This window comes from Anomaloglossus baeobatrachus, chromosome 6, assembly GCF_048569485.1.
Source record: "Anomaloglossus baeobatrachus isolate aAnoBae1 chromosome 6, aAnoBae1.hap1, whole genome shotgun sequence".
In the NCBI taxonomy this organism is placed as follows: domain Eukaryota; kingdom Metazoa; phylum Chordata; class Amphibia; order Anura; family Aromobatidae; genus Anomaloglossus; species Anomaloglossus baeobatrachus.
This window is the reverse complement of record NC_134358.1, coordinates 194067966-194084479: the sequence shown is the minus strand read 5'-3', so window position 1 is coordinate 194084479 and position 16514 is coordinate 194067966. Positions and strand designations below refer to the sequence as shown.

Below are 16514 nucleotides of genomic sequence, written 5' to 3'. Positions count from 1 at the left end.
ATGGACACTTAATGTTTTGAGGCCCTCATGCGCGTCTCTACCCAGGGACAACGTGGAGCCTCCCAATTTTTGGCTGCCCTGCCTAAGGGCTATACTACAATAGACCCACTTCCTTCCAATGGGCACTTCAGGTTTACAGGCCATCATGCACGTCTCTATCCAGGGACAACGTGGAGCCTCCCAATTTTTGGCTGCCCTGCCTAAGGGCTATACTACAATAGACCCACTTCCTTACAATGGGCACTTCAGGTTTACAGGCCATCATGCACGTCTCTATCCAGGGACAACGTGGAGCCTCCCAATTTTTGGCTGCCCTGCCTAAGGGCTATACTGCAATAGACCCACTTCCTTCCAATGGGCACTTCAGGTTTACAGGCCATCATGCACGTCTCTATCCAGGGACAATGTGGAGCCTCCCAATTTTTGGCTGCCCTGCCTAAGGGCTATACTATAATACACCCACTTCCTGACAATGGACACTTAATGTTTTGAGGCCCTCATGCACGTCTCTACCCAGGGACAACGTGGAGCCTCCCAATTTTTGGCTGCCCTGCCTAAGGGCTATACTACAATAGACCCACTTCCTTCCAATGGGCACTTCAGGTTTACAGGCCATCATGCACGTCTCTATCCAGGGACAACGTGGAGCCTCCCAATTTTTGGCTGCCCTGCCTAAGGGCTATACTACAATAGACCCACTTCCTTACAATGGGCACTTCAGGTTTACAGGCCATCATGCACGTCTCTATCCAGGGACAACGTGGAGCCTCCCAATTTTTGGCTGCCCTGCCTAAGGGCTATACTGCAATAGACCCACTTCCTTCCAATGGGCACTTCAGGTTTACAGGCCATCATGCACGTCTCTATCCAGGGACAATGTGGAGCCTCCCAATTTTTGGCTGCCCTGCCTAAGGGCTATACTATAATACACCCACTTCCTGACAATGGACACTTAATGTTTTGAGGCCCTCATGCACGTCTCTACCCAGGGACAACGTGGAGCCTCCCAATTTTTGGCTGCCCTGCCTAAGGGCTATACTACAATAGACCCACTTCCTTACAATGGGCACTTCAGGTTTACAGGCCATCATGCACGTTTCTATCAAGGGACAATGTGGAGCCTCCCAATTTTTGGCTGCCCTGCCTAAGGGCTATACTACAATAGACCCACTTCCTTACAATGGGCACTTCAGGTTTACAGGCCATCATGCACGTCTCTATCCAGGGACAACGTGGAGCCTCCCAATTTTTGGCTGCCCTGCCTAAGGGCTATACTACAATAGACCCACTTCCTTACAATGGGCACTTCAGGTTTACAGGCCATCATGCACGTCTGTATGCAGGGGCATTGGTGAACCTCACAATTTTGGACTGCCCTGGCAAAGGAAAATACTACAAAGACTCACTTCCTCAAAATGGGCACATTAGACTCAAGAGGCCTTCATGTACGTCTCTTCTCAGGGACATCGGAGTGCCACACAATGTTTTCACGTAAAATCTTTCATGTATTAATCTCAAAAAGTAACATACACCAGCTCTATCTCACTATTGGGTATGTGGCCTTAACATTTCCGCCATGAAAAATCATTTTGGGGTCATTTTGGAAGGTTTTCTGGTGAGTCCGTAAAAATTGCGTAAAATGCGGACAAAATTGTTCACAGCTGTGACTTTTCAGTGATAAATGCTTCAAGGGGTCTTCCCCATGCTGTTGCCATGTCATTTGAGCACTCTTCTGAGACTTTTGTGACATTTTTAGGGTTTCTCCATGCTGCCGGGGGGTCATTTCACAAAAATACTCGGGTCTCCCATAGGATAACATTGGGCTCGTTGCTCGGGCCGAGTACACGAGTATCTTGGGAGGCTCGGCCCGAGCTTCGAGCACCCGAGCTTTTTAGTACTCGCTCATCACTAGATGTTGTCCGTGAGAAATGTCCATGTGTGATGAAAAATGTCGTTACTGCATGTCGGAAGACAGAGTAGTGGGATGAGAATGAACTCGGGTGAACTTCACCCGACTTCATTGTCATGCCGCGGCTCTGTCTGTGTGCTGTGTACTGATTAGTGGTCACCTGTGAAGGATTCACCGGTGACCGCTAATACCCCGAGTGACTGAAGTTTCCCCCCCTCTCTCATACTCACCGATCCCCGATCTCCGGTGCGGTGCTGCACGGCGTTCACACAGCTCCAGCGGCTTTTCTAATTTGAAAAAGCCGGCCGCTCATTAAACAATCTCATATTCCCTGCTTTCCCCGCCCACCGGCGCCTATGATTGGTTGCAGTGAGACACGCCCCCACGCTGAGTGACAGGTGTCTCACTGCACCCAATCACAGCAGCCGGTGTGCGTGTCACTATGGAGTATAGAAATAAATAAATAAATAATTAAAAAACCAGCATGCGGTCGCCCCTATTTTAATACCAGCCAGATAAAGCCATACGGCTGCAGGCTGGTATTTTCAGGATGGAGAGCTCCACGTTATGGGGAGCCCCCCAGCCTAACAATATCAGTCAGCAGCCGCCCAGAATGGCCGCATACTTTGGATGCGACTGTTCTGGGACAGTACCCGACTCTTCCCAATTTGCCCTGGTGCGTTGGCCAATCGGGGTAATAAGGAGTTAATGGCAGCCCATAGCTGCCACTAAATCCTAGATTAATCATGTCCGGCGTCTCCCCGAGATACCTTCCATGATTGATCTGTAAATTACAGTAAATAAACACACACACATGAAAAATCCTTTATTAGAAATAAAAAACACAAACACATTCCCTGGTAACCAATTTAATCAGCCCGACAAAGCCCTAAATGTCCCGCATAATCCAGGATGGTCCAGCGTCGCTTCCAGCTCTGCTGCATGAAGGTGACCGGAGCAGCAGAAGACACCGCCGCTCCTGTCACCTCCATGCAGAAAATGAAGAGTGCCGCGTGATCAGCTGAGCTGTCACTGAGGTTACCCGCTGTCACTGGATCCAGCGGTGGCCGCGAGTATCCTCAGTGACAGCACAGCTGATTGCTCTACTCACCTCAGTTACTGCGTGGAGCTGACAGGAGTGGATGTGTCTTCTGCTGCTCCGGTCACCTTCATGCAGCAGAGCTGGAAGCGACGCTGGACCATCCTGGATTATGCCGGACATAGAGGGCTTTTTTGGGCTGAATAAATTGGTGAACCAGGAAATGTGTTTGTGTTTTTTATTTATTATTTCTAAAAAAGGATTTTTCAGGTGTGTGTGTTTTTTTAACTAAAAATAAAGTGCAAGTTTTATTTTACAACTGCCTGTGATCCGCTGAAATTCTGTTTTTTCTTGGATCTCTATGCCTGGGATTTCCATACAGGATCAGGTGATCTACTTCTGAAGCAATGAATCAACAGTGGTGAGCTGGTAATACGGATGTTTTCTGCATCTTTGAAGAAAAGAGTAAATCAACTTTTTCCTTCATTCCATTACGAGGAGTAGTGAACTCGAAAAAGCTGGCACTAAGTGAAGTTTAGACCAGAAAACCTCTGGGAGTTATAGTATATATATATATATATATATATATATATATATATATATACTACGGTTCAAAAATTTGGGGTCACCCAGACAATTTTGTCTTTTCCATGAAAAATCATAATTTTATTTACCAAATGAGTTGCATAATGAATGGAAAATATAGTGCAGACATTGATTAGGTTATAAATAATGATGTTTACTTGTAATAATAATTTTCTCCTTCAGACTTTGATTTCATCACAGAATGCTTGCCTTGCAGCAATTCCAGCTTTGCAGACCTTTGGCATTCTAGCTGTTAATTTGCTGAGGTAATCTGGTGATATTTCCCCCTGTGCTTCCAGAAGCCCCTCCCACAAGTTGGATTGGCTTGATGCACATTTTTTGCGTACCATACGGTCAAGCTGCTCCCACAACAGCTCAATAGGGTTGAGATCTGGTGCCTGGGCTGGCCACTCCATTACAGATAGAATACCAGCTGCCTGATTCTTCCCTAAATAGTTCATGCATAATTTAGAGGTGTGCTTTTGGTCATTGTCCTGTCATAGGATGTATTTGGCTCCAAATAAGCACTGTCCCCAGGGTATGGCAGGGTATGGCAAGGCGTTGCAAAATGGAGTGATAACCTTCCTTATTCAAAATCCCTTTTACCCTGTACAAATCTCCCACTTTACCAGTACCAAAAAAACCCAGACCATCACATTACCTCCACAATGCTTGACAGATGACGTCGGGCACTCTTCCAGTATCTTTTAGTTGTTCTGGATCTCACAAATGTTCTTTTGTGACATCCAAACATCTCAAACTTGAATTCGTCTGTCCATAACACTTTTTACAATCTTCCACTGTCAGATGTCTGTGTTATTTTGCCCTTATTAATCTTTTCCTTTTATTAGCCAGTCTCAGATATGACTTTTTCTTTGCCACTCTGCCCTGAAGGCCAGTATCCCGGAGTTGCCTCTTCACTGTAGACATTGACACTGGCGTTTTGTGGGTACTATTTAATGAAGCTGCCAGTTTAAGACCTGTGAGGTATCGATTTCTCAAACTAGAGACTCTAATGCACTTGTCTTGTTGCTCAATTGGGCAGCAGGGCCTCCTACTTCTCTCTCTACTCTGGTTACAGCCTGTTTGTGCTCTCCTCTGAAGGGAGTAGTACACACCGTTGTAGGAAATGTTCAGTTTCTTGGCAATTTCTCGCATGGAATATCCTTCATTTCTAAGAACAAGAATAGACTGTCGAGTTTCACATGAAAGTTCTCTTTTTCTGGCCATTTTGAGGTTTTAATGGAACCAACAAATGTAATGCTTCAGATTCTCAACTAGCTGAAAGGAAGTTCAGTTTTATAGCTTCTCAAATCCGCAAAACTGTTTTCAGCTGTGCTAACATACTTGCACAAGGGTTTTCAAGGGATTTATAAACATCCATTCTAACACATTTAGCAAACACAATGTACTTTTAGAACACTGGAGTGGTGGTTGTTGATAATGGGCCTCTATACACCTATGTAGATATTGCATTAAAAAACAGACGTGTGCTGCTAGAATAGTCATTCACCATATTAACAATGTACAGAGTGTATTTCTGTTTAATGTAATGTTAGCTTCATTGAAAAAAAATGTGCTTTTCTGTCAAAAATAAGGAAATAGCTAAGTGACCCTAAACTTTTAAACTGTAGTGTATATATTCACTTATATAGCACTATTAATTCATAGCACTTTACATACATCAGCACTATTAACTAAGCCTACACAATATTCTTTTATTTCTAGAATTATTTTAGAAGACTAACCAATTTTGTATCCTCTGTTGCGGCTTTTTGGGACATTATAGTATATTGCTGAGACGTTTCTGTGTGTGACAATTGTCATCATATTACATGACTCATAAATACCAATATTCTGTATGTACCTAAGTTCTGGCAGGAGGCGAAGAGAATTTTTTTTCTATGTTTTATGTTTTTCTCATAAACCGATAAGGCCTTTTTAAGCGGAGCCTTATACAATAAAGTACTGTTCACATATTCTTTCTTTTGTATTGAGTAGAGGTCTAAATAAGACTTCTTGTTATGCAGTGCATGAGCGATACAGTATACAGTAGATCTGTATTTCTATTTCTAATTGACACATTAGAATTCAGCAGGTTTTTTACATCCTTTACATAAAAACACAATGAATACCATTTTTACCTTTTTCTGAAACACAATTGCTAAAACGTTTTCCAATATCATCGAGTATCTATATAAAATATGTAAAGCAGCTACAATTTGGAGCATAAAAGCAAAATATGCAATTAAAAAGTTTCATTTGAAAATCACAGATTATTTTTAATATTAATTGTAAAAAATGATGTAGATTGAACACTTACTCGTGCTTTTTTCTCAAGTTCTAACATAAGCCTTTCATGTTGTTCAGCTATTGCCAGTGTTGCAGAATGGACTTTCTGATAGATCATTTCTCCTTCTCTTGTTTGAAATGTAAACAGTCCTTCACCCGTGTCACACATTCTATAAAGAAAAATAAGACATTAGCCAATGTATGTAGTTGAGTCAATTCTAAAAGACTTTCAATACATACAATAAAAATAAGCATGCAACAGCATTACATTTCCATTGTTATATCATTGGTTTACTTTTTAATCAAATGCTTCCATATGAAGTAATTTGTGAATACTACCTTGGTTCATGATCACTTTAATACATACTGTGAAGAATTACACTGGGGAACAATTTGAAAAAAAAATTCTGTTGAGTTAGGTTTTTGAGCTGATTTATACTAAAATTGGCATGCTGATTCCAAAAATGTAGTCAGTTTTTTTCTATCACGTCAAGTTTTTCCTCCTCAACTTACCTGCCATAGAAGCACAATTGCACTGATTTCTGTAATAAGACTTGTTATTTGAGTACAATTCGACTCATATAGAGCTATGTGGCAACTTGTAAGAGTAGTCACAACTGAGATAGTGTGTATTTCTTATATATTTCATTTTTTGTTCATATTTGTACTATTTAAAAAAAACAAAACACTTTTTAGGTACAGTAGTTTACATATTTTTGAGAAGACAAAAATCCTATAGTTCAAAAACTGGACGTGATAGAGAAAAACTGAGATCATTTCTGGATTCAGCATCCAAAAATTAAGAACAGTTGTCTGACCTAACTCCTAAAAAATTGCGTTCCCCAGTGTTATTAATGCTTGTCCAGATGCTTATGTGTAATTGTAATTAGGAGCCGTCTCTTAAACACCCTGCAAATGTTTCACATTATCTCAAGAATAAAAAAACTGTATATACCATATGGGGTTTAAGTGTCCACACAGATGTATTGCTAAACTAAATTTTAGACTATCCAATAAGTGATGAACACTTGAGATGATCACATTTTTTTTAACTCAAATGTGCCCGCTTAGGCAAATGTTTCCCAAAAATTTGTCTTGTGGTGATTAATAAAGCTTTGAATCAAGAGAACTGTAATTGACCTGAAAAGACAAATATAGTATTCAAAGGCCTAAAAGGACGTTAGGCAAACTTTTTCTCACTCTTTAATGCAATTTTAATGCCCATGAGTAAACAGATGTTAAGGGTTTTTTACACGCTGTGATCTCGCTAGCGACCCGCCCCCGTCGGTTGTGTGCCAGGGGAAAATCGCTGCCCGTGCTGCACAACCTCGCTTACATCCGTCACATGGACTTACCTGCCCTGCGACATCGCTCTGGCCGGCAAACCGCCTCCTTTCTAAGGGGGCAGTTTGTGCGGCGTCACAGCGACGTCACACGGCAACCGTCCAATAGAAGCGGAGGGGCGGAGAAGAGCGGGATGTAACATCCCACCCACCTCCTTCCTTCCGCATTGCCGATGGATGCAGGTAAGGAGATGTTTGTCGTTCCTGCGGTGTCACAAATAGCAATGTGTGATGCCGCAGGAACGACGAACAACATCCTACCTGCAGCGGCAACGACATTAAAGAGTGCTTTACACGCTGCGACATCACTAACGATATATCGTCGGGGTCACGTCGTTAGTGATCCTCAATTTTGAATGATTTTTTCGATCATTTTAAGTTGCTCCTTGGTGTCACACGCTGTGATGTTGCTAACGACACCGGATGTGTTTCACTATTGACGTGACCCCGACGATATTTCGTTAGCGATATCGCAAAGTGTAAAGCATCCTTTAGTCATTCTTCCGTTTTTTAATGCTGCTTTGCTACATGCATTATCTGTACATTCACAGCTGTGGTTTATGCTATCTTTTCACTAAACAGCTTTATTCTAAAATGGTTGTTGTGCTGCATTCCTTGTCTCAGCTTTTAATCAGGCCATGATAGGCTGTCCTATCGTATCTGATGCACTATACAATGTGATGGCTGTGCGATATTATGTGATAGCTGCAAGGCATTAATGAGTTGTGCCTGAGATTATGTGAGCCTTCTCTTGGCTGATGCAATCTTCTGCCTTGTGTAAAATAGTGGGGAGCATATTTGGTGGTCTGCACAAGATAAATTACCAATTGTTTCAATTCACCGATCCAGCAAATTTTTTAAAATGCTACATAAATTTGATTTGCTTCAAACTGATTTTCTCTAATGTATTCTAAAAAATAGTAAAGAGAACCAAAAACGAATCATGTATTTATATGAAATATACCTTTCCTTTAAAAAAAAACAAACAAAAAAAAATTAGTATTTTTGAAATTAAGGATAAGTGAAATGCCAGATTACATGAATTGGCCACTTTGGACCAGAATAATTAGGATGTTTACACTAGAATTTTGGCATTAAACATTTTAATGAATCACAATATTTTTGAGCAAGTTGGAGTTTGAGCAAAAATATTTTGACATTTTGGGTTTGCACACCAGTTTTGGCAAGCTATGCCAATATAGGCATAGGCCTCTCCGGGGCCTGCTCCACTTGTGGGGAGTAGAAACACCTTAGCAGCTAATACCATCAGCCCTGGAGGACAGTGACAGCAGCGGCAGCTAATCCCTGGCTGCGTACCACAGGTAGCGTCACAAAACAATCCTCCACCATAATCACCCCCAACCCTTTTCTTTTATTATACACCTCGGTGCCATGAAACCGGGTGAAAGGGCCACTCGTGACATCCCCAGACCCGATATTACCAGGTCCAGTGACAAGTATTTAACCCCTTTCCCCGTGGGTGCTACACATACACCTCTTAATGAATTAGGAGCGTTTTACTCCAAAAAGTCCCATCATTAAAATTGGTGTGTGCAATGCCAGTCTTAATGAATCGGCACTAAAATCTTTATTTTTAACAACTGTGTTAGGGATATGATTTTGTGGGACTTTTTTCTATCAGCTATTTCTCCTACTTTTTCCTACTGTAGCTTTCCTCATAGACTTTACGACATTCCTGTTCTCAAAATAGCTGCTAATTAATGTGCATGTGATCAGATATATCAAACCATTGCATCTAATCAAAAAACAGTTTTCCCATGTGTAGTGTTTTTAAATTGGGGAAGGTTTACGGAGGGTTCAGGTGATATACACAAACCTGACATTGCCATTTCTGTGTGCGGTTCTACCGTAACTCCCAAGCAAAATACCTGCTGGATTGGGTTATATTTGACTCAGATATTTTCTTTACTCCCTTTATCCAATCACTCCTTTGCTCATGTCACCTGTACCTAAAAAAGATGTCTAGAATTCAACCTTTTCTTACCTTTGACTGTGCAAAAACTCTTACTGTTACTCTGATTTATTCTCATCTATACTATTGCAACTCTATAGTTATTAGTCTCCCAATTACTAAACCATTCCCTCTCAAATCTATCATAAATACAGCAGGCATGATAATATTTTTGTCCAACCGCTACACTGATGCCATACCATGTGCCAGTCTTAGCACCGGTTGCCCATCCGCTATCAAATCCAATATAAGCTTATCTTATCAATCTTACACACAAAGTTATCCATGGTATTGTCCTGCTCTACATCTCTTCCCTCATTTCTTGTCTACCATCTTACCAATCTTCTTCATTCTGCTAATGACCAATAGCTAACATCCTCTATAATATGAACTTTCTACTTTCATTTCCAGGACTTTTTTAACACTGTGCCAGTTTTCTGGAGTGCACTACCACAGACAACCCAGTTAATTTTCAGTATCCATAGTTTCAAGTCCTAAAAATACATTCTTTACACTGATCTATCACCTCACTAATTAACAATCCCCTGTACTCTCTTCTATACACTCCTCAGCACTTTGCAAATGTTATTACAGTTACTGACTATTAACTGGTTCATAAAGTGTTATTGGAATCTTCCTGTTTACTGTACTGATGAATAGCTATTACACAGAAAACACTTTATTTTTAGCTTTTTCCTTTTGTGTTAACCATATTTTCACATAGATTGTAAGCTTGCAAGAAGAGTTCTCACACCTGTTGGTTGGACTATGTGTTACCCTGTAATTAGTTATCTACCCTCTGAATTGCCAAAGTGCTGCAGAATTTGTTGCCGCTTTAGAAGTAAAAATTTATATTACATGCCCCACCATCAACTGCCCATTCTAAAAGCAGAACAGCTGTGCAGTCTTTAAGGAAGGCTGCACTAACACTTACAAAAGAACCTCTAATACTTTTATTAGTGAGGGCCAGAAAACCATGTAATAAAATAAAGGTGTAGAGGACAACCCCTTTAAGAGCAATGTTTTAAGCATGCCAAAAGAGAAGACAATCACAAAAGAGAGAAAACTGCCCCAAAAGAAGCAAACAGCCCCCCCAAAAAATTCGCACTCACTAGACCACGAAAAAACTACAGCTAGCAAGTGCTGACGGTGGATGGGCCCTCCCACAGTGATCTGCTACACTGTCAAATACCCCAAAGTTCTTCATACACACATCGGGTCAGTATCCCTCCACTCACACACACACACACACACACAAAGATCGGGTCCAGCGTCCTTCCACTCTCACCCACACACCAGGTCCCAGTATGCCTCCGCACTCACACACACAGATAGGGTTCAGTATTCCTCTGTTCTCACATACACATACACACATTGAATTTACACAATTTATTTGTCATGTTTTTCCTACCACTGTTGTCCATCTGATTATATCATTAGAATGGTTGGAAAAAAAAGTTGAGACAAAATGAATTTCTCCAGGAAAATACATATTAGAATAATTTTGGATAGCAGTTTATAATTTATAATATTATTTTAACATGTTTTCCTATTTTTTTGTGAAATCTTCTAATTCTATCTTCTAGATAAACTAATATACAGTATAAGAATAGCCAGGCACCTTGAACTAGCATTGAACATTACAATTGGTACAGAACCATTTTTTTATTACAAAATGTACAGATTTGTATCTTTCCTTGAATGAAAATGATTTTCAGACTTAAAATCTTTAACTATAGCACATTTAAATCCCTAAATTAAATGATAGAAATTGTAAAAGGATACATAAGAAAAGGCACCGTATGAATCTTACGTCTATTTCGCATTTATGCAGTCAAATCATTTTTGACATCCTAGTATACATTAAAGCAAGTAAGAAATATTTTACTGCTAACCAATGGGATTATAAGATAGTGGTACCATATGGGTTATCAGATATTCCCTACGGAGATCAACTGACAGAAAAATATAGGATGTACTACATTGTGCTAATATTCATATAACAAAAGTCAATGAATGGATTAGCAGAGAGTTTCTTAACTGCAGGTATTATCAAAGAGGCTTGAAGCAGAAAGTGAATATTTCTCTGGTAAAATGTTCACATTTTAACCCTAGTTTTCTAGAGAATATGTAAAGGAATGATAAATTTAAAAAAGATAAACTAGATATATGAACATTTTATCATATTTACTTAATTACAATTCTAAATTTGGTGCAACTGTTTCCATTTGCTTGGCTATGCATTAATCATGTGACCTTTTTAAAAAAAATGTTTATTTCACAAAAAAAATTTAAAATAGTCTTTTAAAAATAAGACTCCATATTGTTCTGGTAAATTTGATTTCTCTAATTTATTCTTTTGTCTTTTAAGCTGGTAAAGATAGATATAAAAACAGACCAGATACACTCTGTGCCCACTATCAGGTACGTGCACTCAGGATGAGTGTGCTTGACAGTGGCCACAGTCAAAATGGATACCTGTGCATCCGTCCACCATAAAGATCATAAAATGTAAAAATTGTTTACCACATAGTACATGTTTCTTTGCCGTAGCCATGTGCATAAAGCTGGCGTCACACGGGACGACTTATCGTGCGATCGCATAAGCGATCGCACCCGCCCCTGTCGTTTGTGCGTCACGGGCAATTAGTTGTCCTTGGCGCACAAAGTCGTTTAACCCCTGTCACACGTACTTACCTGCCGGACGACCTCGCTGTGGGCGGCGAACATCCACTTCCTGAAGTGGGAGGGACGTTCAGAATCACAGCAACGCCATATAGCGGCCAGCCAATAGAAGCGGAGGGGCGGAGATGAGCGGGACGTAAACATCCCGCCCACCTCCTTCCTTCCACATTATCGGCGGGACGCAGGTAAGCTGTGTTCATCATTCCCGGGGTGTCACACGGAGCGACGTGTGCTGCCCCGGGAACGATAAACAACCGGCTCAGAGAAGAAAAAACGACATTTTGAAAATGAGCGACGTGTCAACGAGCAACGATAAGGTGAGTATTTTTGCTCGTTCACTGTCACTCGTAGCTGTCACACGCCACGATATATCAAACGATGCCGGATGTGCGTCACTTACGACATGACCCCGCTGACATATCGCCCGATATATCGTACCATGTGACGCCGGCTTTAGAATGCAAAAATTGCTGCACTTTCCTTAACAGTACAACAACCTGTATGCAGATGAAAATTTTAGGAGCCAAAAGTACACATTTTTGACCTACTAGTGAATGTGGGTTGATGGGAATTTTACATTTTGGGAAAAGCTCCAGATGTATACTGTATATTGTATGCTAACTGCATAGATTCGGTGTGCACTAAAGCGGCTTTACACGCTACGAGATCGCTACAGCGATCTCGGTGGGGTCACGGATTTTGTGATGCACATCCGGCCGCTGTAGCTGTGCCGTTGTGTGTGACACCTATGAGCGATTTTGAATCGTCGCAAAAACGCTCATCGGCGACATGGGGGTCCATTCTCAAATATCGTTACTGCAGCAGTAACGAAGTTGTTCCTCGTTCCTGCGGCAGCACACATTGCTCCGTGTAACACCACAGGAACGAGGAACCTCTGCTTACCTGCCTCCTGGCCACAATGCGGATGGAAGGAGGTGGGCGGGATGTTCGTCCCCCTCATCTCCACCCCTCCGCTTTGATTGGGCTGCAGTTCAGTGACGCTGCTGTGACGTTGCTGTGATGCTGAACAAACCGCCCCCTTAGAAAGGAAGCGGTTTCACCGGTCACAGCGACGTCGCAGGGAAGGTAAGTAGTGTGACGGGTCCGGGCGATGTTGTGCGACACGGGCAGAGATTTGCCCATGTCGCACAACCGATGGAGGCGGGTACGCACGATGGCGATATCGGTACTGATATCGCAGTGTGTAAAGCGGCCTTTAGTCTAAGCCAGGGTAAACTAAATATTAGTATTTTGTTTAACCCCATTACCCTGTAACCTATTTTCACCTTCCTGACCAGGCCATTTTTATCAACTCTGATGAGTGTCAGAATTTACTAAACTAACTTTTTTAGGGCCTTTTTAGGGACATTTGAAGTCATTTTAAAAGGACAAAGTGAATATACCCAAAAGTGACCCCATTTTAAAAATTGCATTTTGCAACATGCTCAAGACCACATTCAAGAAATTTACAAACCCTATAGATTGTGAATTAAAGCATTGTGAAAGGAAAAAATTTAAAGTTTTACTTTTTCCCACTGAATTATTGCTTTAGCCTCACATTTTCACAAGGGTAATAGGGAAAAAATGGACAATACAGTTTATTGTACAATTTCCCGAGTCTGCAAATACCCTGTCATGGTGTGATCTCAGGGGGGATCTGGGATCCGAAGCTCACAGTGTATTGTTGATCACAGATTCCCTTTACTGCCCGCTTGTCAGTAACCTGAGTTAGAACTTATTTAATTCTGTCTGGTGCTGAAGGAATTAAGGTTCATTTCTATCCTGCAGAGATCTATCAAGTAATTGTTACCTCAGCTGCTGTCACACAGGGTTTACCTCAAATATCACTGAGTGTCATGATGGCATCTCATCCTGTTCACACAGCACTGTCTGACACTAAACACTAGGTCTCTTGTTAGGCTTCTGAGTTTCTCAGACAGGCTTTGGCGTCGGCCAAGCTGTGTTCTCTTTTGTTCATGCTTGCAGGAATTAAGTTCTGCTAACCTGGTGATTGCCTCTGGAGTCACATGTTGTTAGAGACCTATCACAGCTACTCCATGAACTTTTTAAGATGGTGGATTTGGTTCTCCCATGCCGATTATAGCTTTTGCAATACCGGTCCTTGTGCTGTGGTGATACAGTTTCTGGAGATCTTCTATGTGTTATTTGGTGTGTTGTGAAAATATTCTCATTGTCCGTTTATTTCCTCCTTGTTATTTATTTCCCCATGAGCACATATTGGCTATACATCAATTTGTGTTTGTAGTGAGTTTGAGGTTTTGGTTTTTCTCTGTCTGTGTATTTTTGGGCTATTAATCACTCCTGTCCTTGCCCTTCCCAGGGGTGAAGAAGAGGCGTTATTAGAGCAGGGCTGGTTAGGAGAGGGGCTAGGTTGGTGGTCCAGGCCTTTATACCATCAGAAGGACCTCTGGATTAAGAGACTGCTAAGTTCCCTAAGCCTGGAGGACAGTTTTAGTGCCCTGTTCCCCAGTGATCTGATTAGTGCATGACTGCTGTAAACAATCCATTCTTCTATAAAAATCTGCTCTTCCCTCCTCCCTATGCCAGCTATAGCTCATACCTCTGGAGTACACCTTGAAGGTTCCAGTCTCTGGAGAAGCTGAGGTGGACTAGGGACATTAGAGAGTGCAGTAATAAGCTTCAAGGGAGTGTTATGAACCTGTTCTCCTCTATCTAGCGCCAGTGACTTTTATTGTATTGCTACCCTGGGGTTCCTCTAATGTTGGGCCGCTCACTGGGAGTTCTCTCGTACCTAATGTGACACCTACAGTCACATCGTAATATACCCCACATGTGGAGGAAAACTACTGTTTGGGTGCATTGTGGGCCTCAAAAAGGAAGTAACAGTATTTTGCTTTTGGAGCACAAAATTGGTTGAAATAGATAGTGGATGCCATGTCACAATTGCAGAGCCCCTGATGTGCCTAAACAGTAGAAGCCACCCACCTGTGGCCTCATTTGGGAAGATATAACCACTCATAAAATTTATGTAGCGGTATGGTGAGTACCTTGAAGTTGCAGGTGCTTAACAGAATTTTATAACATTGAGATGTGAAAATAAGAAATCACATTTTTTCCCACAAAAATGTTATTTCAATCCATAAATTTTCATTTTAATAGGGGTAACTGTAGAAAATATAACATAGAGTTTGTTGTGAAATTGCTCTTGAATACACCAAAAGTCCATATGTGGATAGCAGGGCTGGGAAGGGAAGGAAGGGTCTCATTGACCCTCCCCATTACTATTCTAGCATTTAGTTGCAGCTGTGAGCTATCATTAACCACTTATATTATACCGATTGCCAATGCACCAGGGCAATCGGGATGAGCCTGGTAAAGTTCCAGGATGGTTGCATCTAATGGTTGCAATAATTTTGAGTGGCTGCAGGCTACTATTTTTAGGCTGGGGGGCCCAATAACCATGGGCCTCCCCAGCCTATGAATTCCAGCACCCAGCTGTTGTCTTTATCATGACTGGGTATCAAATTTGGGGGGGAACCACACACCATTTTTAAAAAGGATTATTTGTTTAAATAATTAAAAAAACCCGCATGGGGTCCCTCTTATTTTGATACACAACCAAGATAACCACACAATTGGGGGTTGCAGCCTATAGCCATAGGCTTTATTTGTACTGGGTTTCATAATATTATGGGAACCTATGCCAATATATGTATTTGTTTATTTATTTTTACACCACGGTAGGGGCAGACACAGCATCTGTAACTGCATGCAGTCAGACACACTGTCGCACAGGATGAGATGAGGGTGCAGTCTGACTGCAACCAATTAAAGACACTGGGACTGATGGTGGATAGGGGAAGCAGTGCGTAAGTATGAAGGATAATGAGCGGCACTGGAAATAGCGTTACACACGCGTGGGAGATTGATAAGTATAATTAAGCTTGCTCTAATCCCTCTATCCCTTCTACCACCATTTTAAAGCACCAAATTTGGGTCCCCATAGACTTATATGGGGACCGGCATCCAGGCAGATATCCAGGATCAATTCTGGGTCAGAAGTGTTTTCTTTTTTTTATTCTTTTTTTTAATACTCAGTTGGACTCGCCAATCCAGGTATCTGCAGGTCCGCCAATCCCTAGTTATAATGAATTTCTCATGAAAATTAATAGGGGCAGAAATATAGTAAGTGCTGAAGTAATACCTAGTATCTGCGCTGTCACAAATGGCCTATTGTCTCTTAATAACATTATAATTGATATGTAATTTTAATATGGGCTGATGAGCTAAACATTATGCTCCTGAAAAATAACAAAACTTGAGAAGAGCCAAGCTGAATTACAATAGGCTATTGTATTTTTTGTTTCATAGAATATATCACACTGCAAAATAAAGTAGGTGACTATTTCTAAAGTAAACATGTTGGGTGCAAGCTGATCTGTCACTCAAAAGGTTAAGATATTTGTGAGTTACACATTTTTATTTGTGTGCCTTCAATTTTCAAGTATCATTTTGCTTTCCTTCAGAACATAGAAAATGCCTTCAGGCTAAAACATACAGTATTTCTGCAGTAAACAACGGATATTGTACAGCTGTTTGAAAATTACAATTCAGGCTGCGTTCTACCCAGAAATAAACATAGTAGTACATATACTGAATTAATCAATGCTTGCAATATTTAGAGTAGTATATATATTGTATATATAT

The 16514-nt window shown here is 41.2% G+C and overlaps 1 protein-coding gene across 1 annotated transcript in view; it reads right to left on the bottom strand.

Moving 5' to 3' along the window:
- Nucleotides 1-16514, bottom strand: part of DOK6 (docking protein 6) — an 802283-nt gene that overhangs the window by 284092 nt on the left and 501677 nt on the right. Inside the window, exon 6 of the mRNA XM_075316414.1 lies at nucleotides 5857-5995. Coding sequence (XP_075172529.1) covers nucleotides 5857-5995 — 139 coding nt within the window. The remainder of the gene's footprint in view (nucleotides 1-5856; nucleotides 5996-16514) is intronic.